Source organism: Rhineura floridana, chromosome 9 (assembly GCF_030035675.1).
Source record: "Rhineura floridana isolate rRhiFlo1 chromosome 9, rRhiFlo1.hap2, whole genome shotgun sequence".
NCBI classification, from domain to species: domain Eukaryota; kingdom Metazoa; phylum Chordata; class Lepidosauria; order Squamata; family Rhineuridae; genus Rhineura; species Rhineura floridana.
Genome location: NC_084488.1, coordinates 101,811,731 through 101,830,048, shown reverse-complemented (window position 1 = coordinate 101,830,048; position 18,318 = coordinate 101,811,731). Strand labels below are relative to the sequence as shown.

The 18,318-nt window shown below is 40.6% G+C and overlaps 1 protein-coding gene across 1 annotated transcript in view; it reads left to right on the top strand.

Annotated features, from left to right (window-relative positions):
- The window catches only part of GRID2 (glutamate ionotropic receptor delta type subunit 2), an 887,701-nt gene that overhangs the window by 831,389 nt on the left and 37,994 nt on the right, over positions 1-18,318 (top strand). Inside the window, exon 12 of the mRNA XM_061583023.1 lies at positions 12,604-12,799. Coding sequence (XP_061439007.1) covers positions 12,604-12,799 — 196 coding nt within the window. The remainder of the gene's footprint in view (positions 1-12,603; positions 12,800-18,318) is intronic.

Genomic DNA, 18,318 nt, shown 5'->3' with positions numbered 1-18,318 from the left:
GTGAAGCATTAAATCTCATTTGTAGGAACATAAATGTGTGCAGTCCTGTCTGAAAGTCTGACAGCATCAAGGGAGGGGAACAGGGACAGCCCAAGATATTTTGCTGCCGGAGGCAAAGGACAAAGTGATGCCACCCGCCATTACATGTCAAGAAGCCAGCTAGACCAGGGGTTGAACCAAGGTTCAATGCTGGCAATGGGGAACAGTGTACTCCACCACAACTGAGAGCAGCAGGCTATATTAGGGACCCAGGGCAGGCCATGGTGCACCCAGCTCTTGGCACTTCTCCCCAACCCCCAGTATCTGCTGCCTGAGGTAGCTGCCACACTGTGTCAAATGATATGGCCTGACCTGAAGGGGAAGGGCTACTAAGTCTCAGCTTGTGCTTGGTAATACTAGTCAGTCACGTACATAATGGCCCTGACATTGCAATAATCCAACTGTGAGGTTAACAATGCATGGCCAGCTGTGGTCAAGCTATCCCAATCCAGGATTGGCAGTAGCTGTCTTACCAACCAAGTTACTGAGGACACCTGCACCTCCAGTGACAGAGTCGGTTCCAGGAGCACCCTCAAACTATGCACCTGCTCCTTAAAGAAAGGTGCAGCTCCATTTTATTACCCATTCATCTAGTTTGGAGAGATTCTTTCGGAGCTCCTCACAATCCCTCTTTGTTTAAATGATCTTGAACAATTCAGTATCATCAACAAACTTGGTTGCCTCACTGCTCACCCCTAATGTTAGATCATTTATGACCAAGTTGAACAACACAGGTCCCAATAAGATCCTTGCAGGCCTCTGGGTTCTAAATCCTTCCACTGGGCAAACTGTCCATTTGTTCCTATTCTCTGCTTTCTGTTTCTTAATCAGTTACTGATCCACAAGAGAACCTCTCCTCTTATGCCATGACCACTACACAAAATTAGGAGTCTTTGGTGAAGTACTTTATTGAAAGCTTTTTGTAAGTGTAAGTAGACAGCATCAACTGGATTGCTTCTATCTATATGCTTGTTGACACTCTCAAAGAACTCTAATAGGTTTGTGAGACAGGACCATGGTGGTTCTGCTTCAGCAAGGCTTGTTCTTTTATATGCTTGGTTATTTTATCTTTAACAATGTTTTCCACCAGTGTTCCCAGAACGTACATTAAGCTAACAGACCTGTAATTTTCAGGATTCCCCCTGGATCCATTTTTAAAAATTGGTGTTAAATTGGCCACTTTCCAGTCCTCAGGTATGGAGGCTGATCTTAGAGAGACGTAACATATTTTTGTTAGAAGATCAGCAATTTCACATTTGAGTTATTTAAAAACTCTCAGGTGAATGCCATCTGAACCCAGTGATTTGTCAATTTTTATTTGTCAAGAAGGCCTAGAACTTTGTCTCTTGTCACCATTATATGCCTCAGGCTCCCTATCTGTGAAAGTTAGTTCAGACACAGGGATCTGTCGTACATCTTCTGCTGTAAAGACAGATGCAAAGAATTAATTCAGCTTCTCTGCAGTCTCTTTATCTTCCTTTAGCACACTTTTAACTCCTGTGTCATCTCTTCCCTGCCAGCAGCAGATTGCCCATTTACCTGATCCTGCTGAAGCTGAATAGGCCAGTACTCTCAGAAATAGCAAAGATATCTACTAGTGTCCTTGACCCAGAAATCTGATTTAGTTCCTGGTAGGAATCGTCACATTGATTGTTGTAGATTTGATAGACCAACTCATAGTAAAATAGAAAGTAAACTGAAATACTTTGTCCTTAACTTTTCAAATTCCAGTCAGCCTCAAGATTAAGATAACCATGTTTTGATGCAAGTTCAGATGGCCTGACACTTGTTAATGTTCACAAAATAGGTGGGATACCCAGGAAAATTGAGTAACTGTTGCTGCAGCAGAGTCAAGAATGAGCCAATAAATATTGTTTATTCTGCTTCCTGTGAAGGTCACCAAAGTCAACTCATTCTGTACCTGCTCCCCAACAACCAGTAGTCATTTTAAAAAGAACAGTGACTGAGAGGAAAAAGTATAGATGAATTCAGAGAAGATAAGTCTTATCAATGGGTATTAGCCATGATGAGACAACTAGAACTTCAATGATTAGATGCAGTGTATCACTGATTGCTGGGCACAAAAAACAGGAAATGACTATTACACCATGTCCTGCATGTGATCTTCCAAAGGCAGCTGGGTAGTCACTGTTAGTCATACTCAGGGTATGGACATTCCTAACATAGATCCATTAATTTCACTGTGTATTCCAAAAGTAGTATTTAATTGGATACAATCCAGAGTGTTTGGTCATAAGAAGATCCCTGCTGGATAAGGTCAAAGACCCATCTAGTCCAGCTTCCTGACCACACAGTAGTCAACCAGATGTGTATGTGAAGCCCACATGCAGGACATGAGCACAACAGCACTTTCCCCAATAATTTTCCCCACAAGTACTATTCAGAGGCATACCATCACTGATACTGGAAATCGTGCCTGACCATCATGAGTAGTAGCCATTGATAGTGATATCATCCATCAATTTGTCTAATTCCTTTTTAAAGACTTCCACTGTAGTAGTCATCACTACATTTTGCGAGGTGAATTTCATAGTTTAACAACGTATTGTCCCGAATCTTCCAACATTCAGCGTCATTGGATGGCCCCGTAGTATAGTATTATATAAGAGAGAGAGTGAGTGTGTTTTCTCTATCCACTTTTTCCACACTATGTACACTATATGTTTTTTAACCGTTTTTTAAGATGTCTTCCAGGCCTTTTAAAAAAATGCTCATTTGCCCACTGGCTGCCCATTTCCTACCAGGCGAAGTTCAAGCAGAGCTTGGAAAAGTTACTTTTTTGAACTACAGCTCCCATTAGCCCAATCCAGTGGCCATGCTGGCTGGGGCTGATGGGAGTTGTAGTTTTAAAAAGTAACTTTTCCAAGCTCTGAGTTCAAGGTTCTAGTTTTGGTGTACAAAGCCCTATACAGCTTGGGACCAGGATACCTGAAAGACCGTCTTACCCCTTATATACCCAGTCGATCACTGTGCTCTGCAGGTGGGGGCCTCCTGCAGATACCATCTTATCAGGAGGTCCATTCTGCACAACATAAGAAACGGACCTTTAGTGTGGCAGCACCTACCCTGTGGAATTCCCACCCTTTGAATATTAGGCAGTCACCATCTCTGTTATCTTTTTGGCGCCTTTTGAAGACTTTCCTCTTCCAACAAGCCTTTTAGGTTGAGACCTATCCCAGTCTGCGTCTGTGTTGGAACTGCTTGTTAATATTTTTTTAAAAAAACAACAACAATATTTTTAAGCCCCTTTTTAAAGATGCTTTTAAAGCTTTTTTAAAAAAAATGTTTTTAAAGTTGTTTTGTTTTGGTGTATTTTAAGGTCTGTTTTTATGATGTTTTTTATTATTATTTTTATTATTAATTTTTATTCAAATTTTCAAAAACAAAAAAACAACACAAAACAAAAACAATTAAACAATAAAATAAAATGTTGACTTCCAATTTGTCGCAGATCAACCATAGGTCTACAATATATAACAATCCTGTCTCTAAAATTATATTACAAAATCACTTTCCTCCAGTAGTTATCTTAATTAATCATCAAATCTCATAAACATTACTTTATTCTTTCCACAAAAAGTCCAAAAGAGATTTCAATTCCTTGAGAGATATATCTTTCAATTTTTCTCCAAATAAACATGTCGCTTAATCCATCTGATTCAAATCTGTTAGGTCCAATAATTTCAATAGCCATTCCTCCATTATCTAGATTAATTCCATCTTCCATCTTCAATAATCCTGTTAAATCCAGTAATTTCAGTAGCCATTCTTCCATTATCAGTATCCCATAATAATCTTGTTGTCATAGCCATAATCCAAATAAACATATCGATTAATCCATCTCGTCGAATCTATTAGGTCCAATAATTTCCATGACCATTCTTCCATTATCAATATTAATTCCATCTTCCATCTTCAATAGTCCTGTTAAATCCAGTGGTTTCAGTATCCACTCATCCATTATCAGTATCTCATGATGATCTTGCTGTCATAGCCATAGACATATAACAAGAGTCTGATGGGAATTTCCCCCTTCACAAATATGTCCTTGCCATCAATTCTAAATATGTTGCTGAAATATTGTTGTAAAGTCACTTCTCTGCTCTTCTTTTTTACAAAATGCACTGGCTCATCTCTTAAGAGTTTTTCCATTGTCACATATTTGTAATTAATTCCATAGATTTTTTCTATGTCAAGCTCCATCACATCATTCCAGTCAAGAAAATTATCCAAGACGTTGATAACTTTATCACTAATATCTTCATTAGTTTCTTCAGAGACAACGTTGAATTCCAAACAGTAAACTTTATTTCTAACATCCGTAAACTCCAGATCTTTTTCCAATTCCTCATTTGTTCCAGTCTCCATGCCTTGTATCTTCCCTTTAATTTTTCTTTTCTCATCTCTAATCCCATCAAAATCCTCTTTCACAGAATCCCCTATTTTTTTAAACTCCTGCATCATTTTGCTAAGTTCAATTTTCATCTCCTGTCTGCCCTGTCTCAGGGTTTGTTTCATTATCTCAATCTCACTCATTATTTTCTGAAACATAATTTCTTCCATGGTCTCAGTCACTTTCCTGGTTGTCATTCTTAAAACCACAAAAACAAAAAATTATTTCAGCCACAATTGGGTTAATGTTTCAGGCTTGCAGACATCAATACAGCCTGTCTTATCTCTTATATATTTAGGAAAACAAAACAAGTTTAGTTCCCAGCTTCAAACAGTTAGTGGCGTCGTGAGTAAGCAGATTCGTCAACATGAAATAGACCAAAAAAAAAATAGTTCCAGACATGATACTTCAAAGTTCATAAATCAAATTTGTTTATTTTTTTTCCCTCCTCGAAATAAAAATCCCTCTTCCGTTAATATCTTTAGAATGTACTTCCAGGCCCGCTTTTTGCAATAAAAACAAAGATAAGCTTTTTTCGATTTCTTTCCTCCTTAGTTTCGTGAGTGAAAGAGAAATTTTTTAACTCACCCAGTTCTTTATAGCTGATTCATTGACAAATCTCTTTTTGGTGCAACAATTTAAACCAAGTAAAAAAAAATGGAAAGAAGGATGCTTGCCTGTTAGTTCATTTTTCTTTGAAGAAAAGATAAATGTGTCGCTTAATCAGCAAGAGCTTTGATGGAAGTCCGTCCGGCATTCGCTGGCTGAACTTTCTCTCATAAATTAATGAAATCCAGTCCTCCCAACAAAAACAGGCTTTGTGGTTAATCTCACATTTCTCCCTGGCCGGGAGAAAATCTTAACCAGTCAAAAAAAAAACATTCTGACTGATTAAAGCTGAAAAAACTTGACAAGAGCTTGTCTCAGAGGCAGCACAGGCGAATCACCCTTCCCGGAAGTCTGTTTTTATGATGTTTTGATGTGTTTTTAGCGCTTTTGTTTGCCGCCCTGGGCTCCTGCTGGGAGGAAGGGCGGGATATAAATCAAATAATAAATAAATAAATAAGCATAACCATATACACCTCCTAGCATACCCCTCCTTACTCACCATTTTTTAAACTAAAATGTCCCAAATGTTGCAACCTTTCCTCCCAGTGGAGTCTGCCCTAACAAATATTTGTATGCAGCACTTCCTCCAATGACTTTTAAGTTAGCGTTCATGAAATTATTCAGTTATTTTATTTACACAGCAACATGTTGAGAGAGAGAGAGAGAGAGAGAGAGAGAGAGAGAGAGAGCGCCCAAAGATTACTCTCTGGATTTTATGACTGATCAGGGAGTTGAACCCAGGTCTTGTTGGTCCAAATCCAATGATCTATCCACCTCATCACACTGGCTCTTTTAATTTTATGTTGTTTAAAATCAAATGAAGCATGGAATAAAAAATGCATCCTGTTGTGTACACAGATCAGGCATGTGAGTATCAATGGACGATGGTCATATTCTATTATCCACCCATTGTATCCTTATCAGATCAGTATGATATACCAGGAGACCTTATGTATTAAATTCTTTCCGACACATTACATGAGCATTTGGTAATTTCATGTTGGCTTTTCAAACGACTGTGCACATCCAGTCCTTTTATCTGTCCTTTAGTGTCATCAGTTAGATTTGTGCACTTGCATAAAGCTAATTTGTACCAGCAAAGTCTTAATGGGTCCTAGGTGTTAGATTGCTGTAGACCTTCAGAAAGTCTAATGAATGTCATTAAAAAAATAAAGGCATGGTTAAGTGGTCCACAAGGATGAGTAAATAGAGGGAAATATGTCAGGTCTGCAGACTTTCAGGGACCATCAGGAAAATGATTTGAATCTAATGGTATTTCAGAGCCCTATACATAAAGATTCTAATTTGCGTATGTCTGTATAAAAAATAAACCATTGGGGTAGATAGAAAATACATTGAGAATAAGATGAAGAAACTAGAGGACTACCAAAACAAACAAAAAAGAGAAAGCCCTAGTTCATTAAAATGAAATCTTTCTATGAAAAATACAATGCAGGTCAGAACCTGTGTTTGTAATGTGTGTGCCTAAATCATACAGAATTCATCAAAATAAGGACAATGCCATTCCCACTATATGTGGGGACGCCTTTGCCTTACACCCCCCCCCAGCACAAGGAAGACTCGGATGGTTTAGCCCGAAGGAGGACGGAGGTCACATGGGGCCTTTGGGCCAATTGAGCTGGGGTGGAGAGATTGCATTTTAAGCAGTCTCTGCCACAGCTCCTCCTCTTCTGTGTTTGCTGCACCGCCCCCCCCTTTCAGTATGCACTTGGCTAGTCACCGTTTAGGGGCTAATCTTTGGGGGGGAGGTACTTTTAGCCTCCCTTTTGGTTTGCCTACTCCATACTGCGGGGTTGAATTCAATTGGCTTTTTGGACAGGCAAGGTGGCTAGCCAATTGGCATGGTGTTCGGGCAGGTGAGGAGGTTGGGGGGGTTATCATGAGGTTACTGAGGCAGTTATGGGATTACGGGCACCCTTTGGGGATCTCCCAGTGCTTCATGCATGGGATGCACCAGGGGGTTCCCCTGGGGCCTATCTTGTGCTTTCAGGTGAACGTCAGGACGGCAGGGCCAGGTGGCGCAGGGTGGGTGCCCACCCAAGGCTAGCCTAGCAAGGAGGGATGTATTTTATCCCTGTGCTTGGCTGGGGACCACATCCTATGGCTGGAGACATGCCCAGGCGTCTGGTGGGCAGATTTCCCACCAGAACTAGGTTTGACTTCACCTGCCCTATCTGAGTTTAATTGGTTTATTTGGTTTGGTTTGGTCTGCAGGTTTTCCAAGTTCAATGTTATATTTTAATTATAGCATTTACCCAACGTCTGTGTCTTGAGTCTTCCTTGGGGGTGTGGAGGCAAAAGACTTTTTCTGAAGAAAATGTGGGCCTGGATAGGTGAATGCTTACATTGCGGGGAGGATCATGGTGGTAATAACAGAGTTGCAGTGCAGGCACTCTCCTAGACACCATGTCCAGAATGCCTCACTCTGAGGAAGCACCCCCTTAGCCCTTCCTCAGAGTGAGGCAGGGAGGAGAAGATGGAAGGAATAGCAGAGACCCTTGGCTCACTGGGGGACTGGCCAAATCAAGACTAGTGGCCAATAATGCGATGAGTAGGGGCCCCTGGGAGCAGGCCAGTTTGCCATTCCCCAGTCCCTGCTACCTGACACCATTATTTTCTTCTGCCTCATGAATTGGCTGTACCTGTTTCATCATGCAAATCAGATGGAATTCTGCATTTTCAGAGTTCCTGGTTGCATGGAAAATGGAAACGGACTGCCTTCAAGTTGATCCTGACTTATAGGGACCCTGTGAATAGAGTTTTCATGTTAAGCAATATTCTGAGGGGGTTTACCATTGCCTCCCTCTGAGGCTAGTCCTCCCCGGCTGGCTAGGGCTTGCTCAACTTGCCACAGCTGTACTAGCCAGCCCCTTCCTTGTCTGCAACTGCCACCTGGGGGGCAACTGGGCTCCTTGGGACTATGCAGCTTGCCCACAGCTGCACAGGTGGCAGAGCACGTAACCCCTGAGCCACTCATTGTGGGGTGATCTTTAGCTGGCCTTTGACGCCCAGGAGACACAAGCGGAGATTTGAACTTACAGACTCTGGACTCCCAGCCAGGCTCTCCTCCCCACTGTGCTATAGAACCCTATATGTATGCAGTTGTATGTGAAATGGTTCTATTCCTACTTTCAATTGAGTGTGTGGAGGGTGGGGAGCAGGGACAAGGGATGTGATCCCACACATCCTTGTGAACCCGGGATGTTGTCTGAAAAAGTCTTGAATCTCTCTCATTTGAATTTTAGCTTATGGTTTCCAGGTGCAGTAGTTTCCCTGTCAATTATTACCCTAACATTTTATTGCAGAAGTATTATTTCTTTTTCGTTTTTCATATGTATGGTTCACTGATATGGCACCCAACTTTGGCAACTGTAGCATTCACTACCTGCCTTTCTTCCCTGTATTTTCTGAATTGCAAAACCATTCTTTGCCATCATTACAGCTAACCCATAGCAACTTAGTTGTGTCAAATGGCTTTCTCATAGAGAGCTTCTTTCCTATAAAGATGTAATTCCTGGTAAGGGAGGCTAAATATTTGTGTCTGATTCACACTTTTATAATAGCCTTCTTCATGTTTTTCTTGTGTGAAGAGGCAACACTAGCACAGATGGGGCTATGGAGCTTTGTGTTTAGCCCTGCCTCTGAGGTTGCATGACTTTGTCCAGCTCATCATGTGATAAGGATGACTTTCTGCAGCCTTTTGTATGCATGAATGCGCCCTCCCTGTGTGCTTGAGAACTCTGGTCTCAAGGTTCAGCCCTTCCCAGATCCTTGGATGCAGGACTAAAAATGCAATGCCACTGTATCCATCTTGTCCCTTTGTTTGGTAACACTTGAAGAGGGCTTATGAGACACAAGAGAGTTATCATCTGGTGACTTTATCCATTGGCAATGGTTTTGTTTTGATAAACCCTCATGTATTGAGAACTGTTGATTACTGCATCAGGACAAACTCTAGTTTTTATGGTTTTCCCTGATATATTAGTTCAAATCACATTCAGATGACATACTCACCATGAAAAATCAACCCCGTGGTGATGATACCACATTAAAACATGATAATGAAGACTTTAGTGATGGAGTTAGCATGCTATCCAACAGGAATAACATGAAAACCCCATTGATGGTGTCCACCCCACTGAAGCACCAAACTATGCAAGTAATTATGCAGTTGTTGATACAGTTCTGCTGTCTGAGCATTGTTCTTTCTCTGAGATCTAAGTTTGAACCCACCTCACAGAATAAAATATTTTTCATTTCATTATCCTATTATTAAAAAAAAATGTTTCATTGTTTATTAATTACAATCTCATTCATGTCATTACTTCCATTCATTTTTTCCTGTTTTTTCTTGCTTTAACCTTTCTCAGCCTGTACTGGGGCATTCTGGAGGGGGGAAATGGTGGCTTTCATTGGTGCCTGCCATTTTTCATTACAGTGCCTTGAGATGATGAAACATCCAGAATGTTCTGAAGGTGCTGCCAAAATCTGCTCTGCTTCCACCAGTGTTGCCTCCTCCATCCCTAGAGTGACAAAGATATTAATATGAATCTGAGTGACAAGCAACAAATTGCTTAATTTTATTCTGAAACAAATGCACATTTATTTATCTAAATAAGTAAATAATTTCTATACCACTTTATATATTTATATATAAAATCTCAAAGTGGTTTTCAATTGAAATTAAAGCACCAAATAAAGCATTTCAAAATATCAAAATAAAACATTACAAATGAAGGTAAAATATAAAATACACATTTACAGCAGCACAATTAACAGGAGAACAATATATTATTTTAAGCATAAGCAAAATTATGATTGCTGTTTTTGATTGCTATTTGATATTTTACTTTGTATTCTATTAGCCATCTTGAACATCATTTGGTAGAAGGCTAAGATACATAAGAAATAAACTAATAAAATTTAGCTCTTATTCTGACCTTTTATTTATTTATTTATTATTTGATTTATATCCCGCCCTTCCTCCCAGCAGGAGCCCAGGGCAGCAAACAGAAGCTCTAAAAACACTTTAAAACATCATAAACGCAGACTTTAAAATACATTAAAACAAAACAACGTTAAAAACTTTTTTTAAAAAAAAGCTTTAAAAACACCTTTTAAAAAAGGGTTAAAAACATTATTTAAAAAACATATTAACAAGCAATTCTAACACAGTCGCAAAATGGGATAGGTCTCAACTTAAAAGGCTTGTTGAAAGAGGAAAGTCTTCAAAAGGGCCCGAAAAGATAGCAGACGTGGTGCCTGCCTAATATCCAAAGGGAGGGAATTCCACAGGGTAGGTGCCACTAAAGGTCCATTTCCTATATTGTACAGAACGAACCTCCTGATAAGATGGTATCTGCAGGAGGCCCCCACCTGCTTTATTATTTTTTCATTTTCATGATTTTAGGTTTTATACCAGGTGCAGGAAATCTCAAACTCAGGGTCCAAAGAGGCACCCCAAGCCTCTCTGTATGACCTTCAGGATTCTCCATCAGGACACTCTCCCTCTTCATCCACACCCCCTAGAAACTGATCCCCCTTAAGTATTTTTGTCTGGCTGGAAGGTGTCCTTGAACTCTGATAATTCTGCTTGCTTCCCTGGGTTTTTTTTTTTTGTTTATTTATTTATTAAATTTCTGTCCCACCCTTCCTCCCAGAAGGAGCCCAGGGCCGCAAACAAAACACCAAAAACATGCTAAAACATCCTAAAAACAGGCTTTAATATAAATTGAAGCAAAACATTTTTAAAAACATTGAAACAAAGCATCTTTAACAACATCTTTTTAAAAAAGCTTTAAAAACCTCCTAAAAAGAAATTCCAACACAGACGCAGACTAGGATAAGGTCTCAAGTTAAAAGGCTTGTGGAAAGAGGAAGGTCTTCAGTAGGCACCAAAAAGATAGCAGAGATGGAGCCTGTCTAATATTTAAGGGGAGGGAATTCCAAAGTATAGGTGCCACTACATTAAAGATCCACTCCCTATGTTGTGGGGAAGGGACCTGCTGATAAGATGGTATCTGCAGGAGGCCCTCACCTGCGGAGTGCAGTGATCGACTGGGTATATATATAAGAAGATCTTTCAGGTATCCTGGTCCTAAGCTGTATAGAGCTTTGTACACTAAAACCAGAACCTTGAACGTGGCCTGGTAGCTAATGGGCAGCCAGTGCAATTCTTTCAGTAGTGGAGTGACATGTCAGGCTGCATCAACTGAAACTGTTCCCAAGAAGTTGAAGCAGACATTGCACTGGACACCTCACTGGGGCCTACAGTAGATGTAGATGAGGCATCAAGATTGCTACACAGGCGAACAACTTTACGCTCAAAGTGCTTTGCAAACAATTCACAGTGGGCCTCCGAAGGATCTAAAACTCCATTTCCTGGAGTTGATGTCAACAGACCCCTTTCAATACGAAAAAGCTCCACTGGATGGCTACTTGAGGATGCAATGTTGACAGAGAAGTGGGCCTTCTTTGCCACCACCGCCACACAGTAGGCACTGTTACGATGTTTTACTCGTGCTCGATCAGCCTCACAGCACATCTTAAAACAGTAAAACAGTGCTTCCAATACCCATCTCACTAAGTCAGCTCAGAAAGATACCATGGTCTATGATATCAAAAGCTGTCAAGAGATCAAGTAAGAATAACAGGGTCACGCTCCCCCTGTCCTTCTCCCAATAAAGGTCATCCATCAGGGTGTCCAAGGCTAATTCACTCCCATAACCAGGCCTGAATCCAGATTTGAATGGGACAAGATAATCTGTTTCAACCAAGAGTACTTGCAATTGCTGTCCAACAACCCTCTCAATCACCTTTCCTAAAAAGGGGATATTTGCGACCAGGCAGTAGTTGTCACAAACCAGTAGGTCCAGGGTGGGCTTTCTCAGGAGTGGTCAGATCACCACCTCTTTCAGGGCAAATAGATGGAAGACAGATAGGGGTGTGTCAGTTTGTATGTAAACTACCCTGCTGTAAAAGCTAGCATTTACTTTTGTTGTTACTCCACCTACTTTTGCCTCTGGCTCTGTCCACCACTGACATGTGGCCCTTAGGAGGTTGCCCAAAAGGGAATATGGCCCTTGGGCTGACAAAGGTTCCCCACCCGTGTTTCAAACTGTTGATTATTTTTTGAGGTTTTTTATGCTGGTAAACCACCCTGGGGAATCTTTGACTCTCGAAGGTGAGATGTAAGTAAAATAATTACCTCCTAAAAAAAAGTTTCCGTCTTTCCTTGTTTTGACCTTTCAAATAAAGTGGCCAATACTGCCCTGATTCATCCAGGTCTCTCTTGTATTTTTTTTTTAAATCCATTATCTTTCCTTTCCCTTCTATCTCTATAGGTTCCTTTGTGCTTTAAATTATAAAAGTATGTCTCCTTAGTCTTGCTTTGACTTTTAAGAATAAAATAAACCAAAATGACTTGACAGCTGTCATCATACATATTGCCCTTTGCTTGCCAGTAGCTTGAAAATGTGGGATCATGTCTCTTGTGTTTCTTATCTTCACCAACATTTAAGGTCTCTCCAGGATCTTTCCAGGCAGACTGATATTCCTTATGGCACCGTCTTGGACTCTGCAGTCTATGAGCACGTTCGGGTGAAAGGGATGAATCCTTTCGAGAAGAACAACATGTATTCCAAACTGTGGCAGATGATTAACCGAAGTAACGGGTCAGAGAATAATGTGCAGGAATCCCAAACAGGCATTCAAAAGGTATGGGCACTGGTTGGCCTTTTTCCGTAACAATGAAAAACACTTTTCTGAACTGCTGAATACTTTGCAAAAGGTGTTCAGCTCCTGCTGTTTGTAGAGCTGGAGCAGTAACAGCATGAAAAACAGTAATCTTTTACTGATTTTGGCAGGTAGTTTATATACTCTATTGCTCCTTAACAAAGGGAATTTGGAGTGCTTCATTTCTGTCATGTTTTTCAAATGAAAGGGGGGGAATAGTTTTTCTCTGAAAAGATAAAGTACTTTACCTAGTTTTTTTTTTAATTGGATGTTTTTATTTATCTCTTTTGTTCTGCAAGTAAAAACGGAACAGTTATTTGCTATAGGATAAGTGTTTTTTGCTCAGAGAAGTGAATTTTGCTTCCTCATTAGGAAGAATAAGGTGGCCAGGTTGCAATTTGCAGTTGCAGCTTGGAAGAGAGCAAATCTAATGAGGAATATCAAAATGTCCAAATGTGTTGTAGAAACCTCTGGACAAAAGTCAGCAAAAGTCAGCTATCCTTCATACTGATATCCTCAGGATTTGGTCTGCAATCCTTATCCTACTTACCTGAGAGTAAGCCCCATGGAATTCAATAGAACTTACATCTGAGTAGAACTAATTAGGATGGTGCTGTAAGATGCTTGATTTACCATGCCTATTTTCTCTGGATTATGTTCAGTAGCTAAAATATGAGTGTCTATTTCAGTTCAAAACTCCATCCTGTTCTCTCATATAGTTATACATTTTTTTCAGTTCTGTCAAAGCCTAGATTTCCCCCCCCCCAATGCTATTGACTTTGTTCCATATTGGAATCCATACAATAGAATATTGATGCATCCTTAATGTTATGACATTTGCTGAAAGCTCAGAAAGGTGAAAGTTGAAACTGGGGAGAAAATTTAAAAAAGTATATTATGAAGCACAACCCTGCCACGATTCTCTTAATAACAAAAGAACTGCAAGACGGGGAGAAAAGGGCTTTCTAGTAGCTTTAAACAACTTTCTTTATTAATATTGCTTGGTCAACCAAGGTTTACAAGAGACTCAATCATAAAATAGAGGAAGGTGAGGAGAGTACAAAAATGCACTGTCAGGACATGTCATGTAGTGGAATATGTTTTATGTCTACCTTTCTAAAGGATAGGAAATAAAAGGACAGCACATCATTGGCCAGTGGGTGGGGGAAATGTGTTTTGTGGAAAAGTGTCTGTGTATGTTTTCAAATCTTGTTGTAATATTACTGGTGGAATGCAAGGTTCATTCTAAGCTTTTCTTTCCTGCTGCACAAGCAGCAGCACACTCCCCACCCCCAAACTAGTCAAGTAATTTGTCCCATAATATACCATTAGCAGGGCTTTATTGTGATAGTACTCACCACTAAGCACTACCTGCACCTCTTTTTTTCCTGCCTGTGCCAGCCATTTTGTGCTGGCACCCACAGTACTTTTCTCAATATATGAATATTGGCACCTCAGTTTTTACCAGAAAAGCAATGACTAGTAGCATAAGGTTATGAAGATGTGAAAAAGAACTAGTATTTATCTTCATTGTCTATTTCTTTTTATCTTTTCTCATCTATTTCTGTTCCAGAAATTACCTAGCTCCATGTTAAATCCCATTTGCTCAACTGTACAAAAATTTATTTCACACTGCGCAAATTTTCTGGCACTGCCCAACGTGTGTCTAGCTGCATGTTAGAATAAACCTTGCTGGAATAGGGAAGAACATGGTTTGTTGTTTTTTTTTCTTCCTTTCAGGGCCTCAAAGGGTTGAATGTAAAGGGTTTGAAAAGAAACAGAAAGCACTGAGCATCAGTCAAAAAGTAAAACTAAATGTATTAACTGATGCCCTTTTCCTAAGACAAACAGTTAGGATAGCACAGGTGATTCTAGGTTACTCTTATTTGATTTCCAAATTCCTGAACACATGGGGTTGTATTTAACAAAGTCCTACTCAGATTAGACCCGCTGAAATGAATGAACCTAAGTTAGTCATGCCCACTGACTTCAGTTGGTATTCTCTGAGTAGGACTAGTGTTGAATACCACCCATGGCATTTGGCTGTCTTTAAACAGACAGAAACAGAGGCCACATTCACAAAATACATTTATTCCAGTATTATTACACTTTAAATAGTCATGGCTTCCCCCAGAGAATCCTGGGAAGTGTAGTTTGTGAAGGGTGCTGAGAGTTGTTAGGAGACTCCTATTCTCCTCACAGAACTGATATTTGCCGAGTGGTTTAACAGTCAGTCCCTCTTCCCAGAGAATTCTGAGAATTCAGGGGAATAAGGGTCTCATAACAACTCTCTCACCTTTCACAAGTTACACTTCCCGAGATTCTTTGGGGAAAGCCATGACTGTTTAAAGTGGAATAATAGTGGAATAAACGTATGGTGTGAACATGGCCAGAATTACCTAAGCTGCTTCATTTTCCTTAGTTATGCTGACTAAGCAGTTACAAGTGATAACATCAAAGAACCAAGGCTAAGCATCACCAGGGTAGCCATATGTCCTTCATTACAGAGGGCAGTCCTCTGTTTGGAGGCTCCACTGTTTGAAGAGCTTTCCAGTTCAACTTTGGCCCTTCTTCATGTGTCCCTTCCAGGAGAGGTTTGGAGTGGCGAAATACAAGAAAGGGCCTTTTCAGTGGTGCCCCCCCAACTGTGGAATGCTCTCCCCAGGGAGGCACGCCTTGTGCCATCTTTATCCATCTTTAGGCACCAGGCAAAGACCTTCCTATACACCCCGGCCTTTGGTCCTTGCTTTCTTCTTTTAGTGGAGTGGTACTTGTATACCTGTCCTTTATTTGTATTGCTTGTGTTTGTTTTTAATTTGGTTTTTAATTGTGAGAGGTGTTTTTGAGTTTTATGAATTCTGTTGTTTTTAATTGGTTATGTAAGTCACTTTGGGTCACCTGGTGAGAAAAGCAACCCATAATAATAATAATAATAATAACAACAACAACAACAACAACAATAACAATAATAGATAACTAATCATAAGAAGGGAGAACAGGGTGGCTTTGAATTTGCCCATCAATAGTGGACCTCTCGACAGCAGACTGAGCTGGCACACACAGGTCACCTGGTCACAGTCTTCCCCACTATGGTGAGATGTAACATATTTCTATTTAAATTATAGTCATTATTTCTAAACTGTCATCTATACTTCTCAATTAACACATGCAAATTTAACGTAAATATGTATCCTTTTTATCCTCTTTTTTAAAAAATTATGTGCAACTAGCCATCCTTATCTAAAGCAATCGCTGACGATCTACCTTGTGCCATTGGAGCAAATGGAAAGGGAGATCAGCTGTATCATAATGGCCCCTGATGTACCCTCCAAGGGACCATAGGACTGGGCATTAAACTAGTTACTTGAAAACAATGGGACTTAAGTTAATCACAACTAACTTTTCACACTGATTTTAATGAAACCTAATTCTGAATAACTTAGCCTGTTGTCATTATCATTTTCTGCCATGCCTTTTTGACATCCAAATGCCCTCTGCCCCATTAAAAGTATCCTATTAGGTATTTTTCTGAGGCAGTTGTCACACTGTAGTTTATAGTGCCATCTGCCAACAGATGGAGCTGTGAACTACAGCATGATGTCAACGTTCTAAATTATGCCAGACCATCGCAGTAGTGTCTGAGGGCAGCACTGTGTGGCCCAGATGAGCTGCAGAGGAACAGTCATGACAAGCTGGGGCAGCTCCTCAGCAATGGTTATGTTCTGCTGCCACTGCTGTCGCCACTGCCCTCCTCACCAATTATGCAGTTTCAGCCTCAGGAGTGAAGGGCAAGGAGGAGGGAAGCAGCAGGTGGCGGGACAGCAGGATGGTTGCTTAGGAGCTTTCCTGAGTATTCCTGTATGTCTCCTGCATCTGCCTCCCTCCTCATCCTAGGAGAAAATCTAAATGGGGGGTGGGTAACAGAGGCTCAGTGATATGTAAAGGAAATGGGGGGAATGAAGGCTGGTGATTTATAAAGGGAGGGGGAAGGGAGACTTGGCCACATCTGAGGGAAGGAATGAGGTCTTGACCAGGTCTCAGGGAATGGGGAGTTGGCGAGGCCTGTGGGCAATGAGAGGTTTGGTTAGGGGGTTGGCATTCCAATATTGGGGGGGAGGCAAAGGATAAGTGGGGGGATCATAAAAGGCTTTTGGTGAGCTCTAAGGAGAGAGGTTGGTTTGGGTGAGATCTGAGGGAGGGTAGTTATGTTAAGGGGTTAGTGATCGGATAGGCCCACCGCCTCCCTAGGTAATTGGTTCCATTGTCATACCGCTCTAACAGTTAGGAAGGTTTTGCTGATGTTCCGCCAAAATCTGGCTTCTTGTAATTTGAGCCCATTATTCCATGTCCTGCACTCTGGGATGATCCAGAAAACATCCTGGCCCTCCTCTGTGTGACAACCTTTTAGGTACTTGAAGAATGCTATCTTATCTCCCCTCAGTCTTCTCTTCTCAAGGCTAAACATGCCAAGTTCTTTAAGTCTCTCCTCATAGGGTTTGTTTCCAGTCCCCAGATCATACTTGTTACCCTCCTCTGAACCTGTTCCATTTTGTGTGCATCCTCCTTAAAGTGTGGTGTCTAGAACTGGATACACTACTCAAATGCCAGATAGAAGGGAACTAGTACTTCACAGGATTTGGAAACTATATTTCTGTTAATGCAGCTTAAAATAGCATTTGCTTGTTTGCAGCCACATTGCACTGTTGGCTCATATTCAGCTTGTGATCAACAATTCCAAGATCCTTCTCGCTTGTAGTACTGCTGGGCCAAGTATCCGCCATCTGGTTTCTTTTTCCAAGGTGTAGAACTTTGCACTTAGCCCGGTTAAATTTCATTTTGTTGTTTTCAGCCCAATGCTCCAGCCTATCAAGACCACTTTGAATTTTGTTTCTGGCTTCCAGAGTATTAGCTATCCCTCTCAATTTTGTGTGAAGCTTGTATTGCAAACAAAATAAAATAATAACAAGAGATTGAAAAAGAACCTTACTATTATTAGATGGCAAAAGACCTTTGATAAACACACTGTGAAAAGATTTGGGTCATGGCCCATTTGGAAATTATCTACTCATGCCCAGTCTAGGATTTTGAGGAGCAAGGACTATTGTACAACTCTGTGTTGAATGACTGTGGGTGGATTTTCTTTGGCTGCTTTGGATCAGATAGTTAACCTTCTTTCAAAATAATACCTGAGCCTGACTCACCTATGAAAGCTTGATAGCAATGGCAGAAATGATGCGTAATCCTCTGTCAGCTTTCCCAGTAGTCACATTTAGTATCTTACACCTGTCAACACATCAGGGGGTGCCTTGGCAAAGCTGCTGCCTAGTAGCCTTTGTTGCAAATGATGTTCAGTTCGTACGTTAAGCTAGAAGAACAGCCAGCTTGAGGGTGGGGGGGAGTGTAGAGAAATGTGGGTGTTTTTTTTAAATAATCTTCACTATAGATTTATTTTACATCAGAACCCAGAGTATTTTTAAAAATATTTTCAAATCCTCAGAATA